The sequence below is a fragment of the Equus quagga genome, unplaced genomic scaffold (genome assembly GCF_021613505.1).
Source record: "Equus quagga isolate Etosha38 unplaced genomic scaffold, UCLA_HA_Equagga_1.0 64839_RagTag, whole genome shotgun sequence".
NCBI classification, from domain to species: Eukaryota; Metazoa; Chordata; class Mammalia; order Perissodactyla; family Equidae; genus Equus; species Equus quagga.
The window spans coordinates 5,788-10,681 of record NW_025800660.1 but is presented as its reverse complement, the minus strand read 5'-3'; the positions used below and the strand labels follow the sequence as shown (position 1 = coordinate 10,681).

Sequence of the window (4,894 nt, the reverse complement as noted above, 5' to 3'; positions counted from 1 at the left end):
AGCCAGCACTGGGAAAACCAGCGCTAAGGGCGGGGAGGGAGAGCAGGCCGCAGAGTAGAATTCCAACAGGAACTTGCCTAGGATGGGAAATTACGGGGTCCCTCCTCTCTAATTCCAGATTCTGGCTCCTTTGAGAAGTTGGGGAAAGAGGGAAATGACAATCAAGCCCTAGAAGATGGACAGAACTGGACGACTTGAAAACTCATCTCTGGACAGCACAGATGCCTATGTGCAGGGCTGCCTGGCCTTGTGGGGACAATGACAGACCAAATGACTCCTGCTGCTGTCAGAGATGGGGGACACCAGAGGAGAATGACCAGAACTTATACAGAAGACCAAGAACAGGCACAATCCGCTACAGAAACAAAGGAACAACAAACAAACACCCAAAAGGGGTCTGAGGGCTGGACCCAAGCCTGAGCCTAGGCTGACCCGGCCACACGAAGCCCGCCCTGCACGCGGTCCTGGAGACACAAGGCCCAGGTGATGTCCAAATCCCTGTGATCACAGATCCTGGTGGGACAAGGTTCTCCTGAAAGGACAAGGACAAGGAAGCAAAGAAGATGTCCCAACCAAGGAGTCCCCACGTCACAGGCCACAATGCACTGAACATCGACTGGGCACAGGCCTCAGTCTTACGCTCAGCTCATCACAGCCTTCTCCTGTCCCCACCTGCAACAGACTCAGCACAGCGAACAGGCAGATTCTGGAAGGTTCTCAGAGCCTCCATTTATTTCCCCTCTCAAATTTTAGGAATCTTCTCCTTTAATTAACCCATCAATCCCTGATGGCAAGATTCTTAAAAAATGAGTTCATATCTAGATGTTTATTTTCAATAAGGAAGGAAGAAGCTGCAGCTCAGGGCAACACAAAGTTAAGACAGAGATGGAATGAGCCCCGCCTCTCCTGGGACAGGAAAGTCAATCAGGGGACAGAACACAGGGCAGTGTGGGAGGGAGTCACGGGGGGGGACTAGTCTCCCCATCTCCTCACATTATGCCAAGAGGAACACAGACACACTCAGATGCCCTTTGCAGAAAGAGAAGGCAGAGTTTCCTGAAGTCACAGTGGAGGTGGGACAGGAACAAATCTTGCATCATTCTGTCCCCTACAAGGCAGCTGTTTCACGCTATAGAAGAAAACAATTATGAACAATTTAAGTCACTCGCTATAATTAGTGACATTCTGAATAGCACACCACATGCTCAGAATGTCCCAATCAAAGAGTCTCCATAACCTAGTCCAGGCCCCTCCACCCCAACATCTCCCCACTCCAGGCTTCCAGAGTGTCACCTGCCTTGAGAGACACATCAGAGCCCTGGGCACTGTCACTGCCTGGAGTAGAACAAAACAGGACATGGTCAGAGTCCACAGGAGATGAGACCTTTAGTCTCTTAGGAGGAACTCTGGGATGGGTGAGCTCCCCATGGGCTCCCGTCTGCACTACCACAAGGGTCTCAGGCAACACACTCACTCCATCCTTACTTGCAGCCTGAGCATAGCTCCTTCCTTTCTCACCTATGGGAAGAAAACATCCTGTGAGAAACCAGGGAGGATGGAGGGCCATGAGGTCCTAAAGGAACCCCCTAGTCCTAGAGCCCAGAGAAGTTTCCAGAACTGTGATTACAGACCCAGGGCAGGATCAGGAAACATGAGGGAAGCACATGTGTGGCGACTTCCCCTCACCATCTCCTCTGTCCTGTGACTGTTGGGAATCAGGTCCCCATCACCAGACTCATCAAGGTGATAAATTTGTCCTTCATTCTCACAGTGCTTTACTAAAGAGTAAGTGTTAGCAAACAGGGTCCCAGACTAGAAAAGCACATGTGCCTGTGGATGGGACTTTCCATTAACCAGGCAGGACAAACTTCTACCTGGGCTTGAAACAGCCCAGTGGGACAAGAAATCTCAGACCACACCCCTTCCCTACCTGAGCGCTTCTTTCTCCAGATCACAAGTCCAACCACCACAGCTCCAAGGAGAAGCAGGCCACCAATAATGCCCACAGTGAGGATGGGGGACTCAGGAGGCAGCTCTGGGAAGGGAAGGGAAGGTGAGGGCCCTGACCCTGCTGAAGTTCTCCAGAAGCTCTCCTGATTTCCCTGAGAAGAGGCTCGGAGCCCACAGCTCCCTCCTTACCCCATCTCAGGGTGAGGGGTTCAGCCAGCCCCTCATGCTGCACACGGCACATGTATCTCTGCTCCTCTCCAGAAGGTACCACCACAGCCACCCACTTCTGGAAGGTCCCGTCCCCTGCAGGCCTGGTCTCCACAAGCTCCGTGTCCTGGGTCAAGTCCTCCCCATCACGCTCCCAGGACAGGGTGATCTCCGCAGGGTAGAAGCCCCGGGCCCAGCACCTCAGGGTGACTTCACGGTCAGAGATGGGGTGGCGGGTCACATGTGTCTTTGGGGGGTCTGAGGAGAAGGGTCAGAAAATTCAGGAACTTTGCATCCGTTTTGGGCACTGAAGCAGCACTCATGTGATCATGCTGAGAATGGACAGGACAGCTGGAGTGAGGGAAGGGAGCACAAAACCCAGACACCAGCCTGGACACAGGAACCTGACATAAGCTCCAGTCCTTGGAAATATCTGCAATCAGAGTGAGTGAGCCCAAGGGTAGGAGGCAGGTCTCTGAATAGCAGTAAAGGGATTTCTGGTCCTGAGCTGGGTGAAGGCGGAATGCGTCAGAGAACCTGGTCACACCTCAAACACAGTTAGGGTGTGAGTATGAAGAACAAGGCCTGAGAGACAAAGTCCCAGAGCTGCTGCCAGAGTCAGAGGGAACCGCATCAGTCATTTCAGAGACAGCTTCCTCCTCCATCCCTGGAGAGCCTGGACCCCTTAACGTCCCTGAGAGAAAGGCTAGCCCTCTGGGGAGTCACTCTTTGGCACTGGATCTGAAAACCCTGGTGGACTCAGTCTCCAGACCCATGGGCTGGGCACATTCAGGTGTGGATCCCATTTCCCTCCTCTCTCTGCGGTATAGCAGGCTCGGCCCACGGGGAGATCAGCAGGTCCCGCGGCCCCTAGTACCCGCGCGCTGCAGCGTCTCCTTCCCGATCTCCAGGTATCTGAGGAGCCACTCCACGCACTCCCCCTCCAGGTAGTTCCTCCAGCGCTGCGCCTCACCGGCCGCCTCCCACTTGCGCTGGGTGATCTGAGCCGCCGCGTCCGCCGCGGTCCAGGAGCGCAGGTCCTCGTTCAGGGCGATGTAATCGGCGCCATCGTAGCCTTCCTGCCAGTACCCGCGGAGGAAGCGCCCATCGGGCCCCAAGTCGCAGCCAAACACAACCTGGAGAGTGTGAGACCCTGACCCCGCCCCGAGGTCAGCCCCACCCCCCGGCCCCGCCCCCTCGCAGAGATTAAACCTAAACTGAAAATGAAACCGCGGAAAAGTCCCCGCCGGCTCTTCCTAGGTCGGGGGTCGGGCGGGTCCCGCAGCCTCGGGGTGAATCTCGGACCCGGAGACTCGGGGAGACCGCGGCCCGTCCGTGGGGATGGGCGGTCGCGACCTGGAGCCGGTCCCGTTTCGCTCACCGGCCTCGCTCTGGTTGTAGTAGCCGCGCAGGTTGTTCAGGTCCACTCGGAAATTCTGTGCGATGTCCTTGGCGCGCCGCGTGTTCAGCTCCCAATACTCCGGCCCCACGTGCTCCATCCACGGCGCCCGCGGCTCCGCCCTCGGACTCGCGGCGTCGCTGTCGAACCGCACGAACTGCGTGTCGTCCACGTAGCCGACGGCGATGAAGCGGGGCTCCCCGCGGCCGGGCCGGGACACGCCGGTGAGGAAATACCTCGTGGAGTGGGAGCCTGGGGGCGGAGAGGGGCTGAGACCCGGCCGACACTCCTCCCGGCTAGGGTCACAGGGTCAGAGGTTGATGGGGCGGACGTAGAAGTGTGGGGACTTGAGGCGGGACAAGAGAAGGGAGGGGTCAGGAAACCTGAGGTCCAGGTTGTGGGTCTGGACCTGGGTCCGCGGAGACCCGGGTTCCCTGGGTGTCCTGCGCCCCCAATCGCGTGGGGTCCTAGCTCAGCCCCCCGCAGAGGCCGTTTCCTCCCGACCCCGCACTCACCCGCCCAGGTCTCGGTCAGGGTCAGGGTCCCCAAGAGCAGCAGCAGGAAGGTTCCAGGCGCCATGACCCTTATTCTTAGGGTCTGAGGAGAATCTGAGTCCCGGAGGGTGGTGGAGACTTTATAACCAGGAACGACAGACACGCTGATGGGCTTCCCTAGAAACCGGACACGCAATGGGAGTGACAACTGGGGCCCCGTCATGAATCTCCAGGCAGGAGGACCTGACACAGGTTGTGAGAGGGAGCAGTGAATCTCAGGGAGACGGGGACTCCCCAACACTGAGCTTCAGAACCCGCCCCAGACTCCGCCCTCGGACCTGGAACCCCGAGAACCACTTGCCCTGACCCCTCTCCTCCTGCACCGAGAGCTCTTTGTCACCCTGTCTCCCTGAGTCCTGGCCCAGGGGCTGTCTGAGGAAACGAGGGAGAGACCCCCAGGCTGGGCTCAGCCCCTTCTCCTCCTCTTACTGGCATCACTCTCCCTGAAGTGGACTCGCTGCCGCCCACCCCTGACCTCTCCCCTGGACTCTGCTAGAAGAAAACTCACCCTCAGAGAACTTGATGCCAGAGAGTGAGCTCGCCCCGGGAATGGAGGTGGAGGGACTGGGCTCTTCTCTTTAAACCTGGAGAAGTTGTGCCTGAAAACACCAGATAGAGGTTCTCACGGAGACCAGCTTCCTCTTTGTTTATTACCCACAGTGGGTAACACGATCTTGAAAACCCTGAACATCAGGAATCTAATCTGTAAAAGCAGTGATTTGGGCCCCTTCGTACAGAAATGTCTCTGCACAGCCGCGCAGTCAGACTCACAAAGCTCCTGTTA

At 57.2% G+C, this 4,894-nt stretch overlaps 1 protein-coding gene across 5 annotated transcripts; it reads right to left on the bottom strand.

Annotated features, from left to right (window-relative positions):
• Positions 1–435: 435 nt before the first annotated feature.
• Positions 436–4,288, bottom strand: LOC124234023 (BOLA class I histocompatibility antigen, alpha chain BL3-7-like). Of its 5 annotated transcripts, none has more exons than XM_046651280.1 (8): positions 4,072–4,288; positions 3,539–3,808; positions 3,035–3,310; positions 2,140–2,415; positions 1,931–2,035; positions 1,475–1,518; positions 1,298–1,335; positions 436–1,129 (listed from the first exon to the last, which is right to left on the bottom strand). In XM_046651280.1, the coding sequence occupies exons 1-8, from the start codon at positions 4,271–4,273 to the stop codon at positions 1,063–1,065; spliced, it is 1,278 nt and encodes a 425-aa protein (XP_046507236.1). In that variant the 5' UTR covers positions 4,274–4,288; the 3' UTR covers positions 436–1,062. The 5 variants fall into 5 exon arrangements, with proteins under 5 accessions (XP_046507236.1, XP_046507238.1, XP_046507237.1 ...); XM_046651281.1 differs by having other exon boundaries at positions 438–1,129; positions 1,486–1,518; positions 4,072–4,182; XM_046651282.1 differs by lacking the exon at positions 1,475–1,518 and having other exon boundaries at positions 437–1,129.
• Positions 4,289–4,894: the final 606 nt, after the last annotated feature.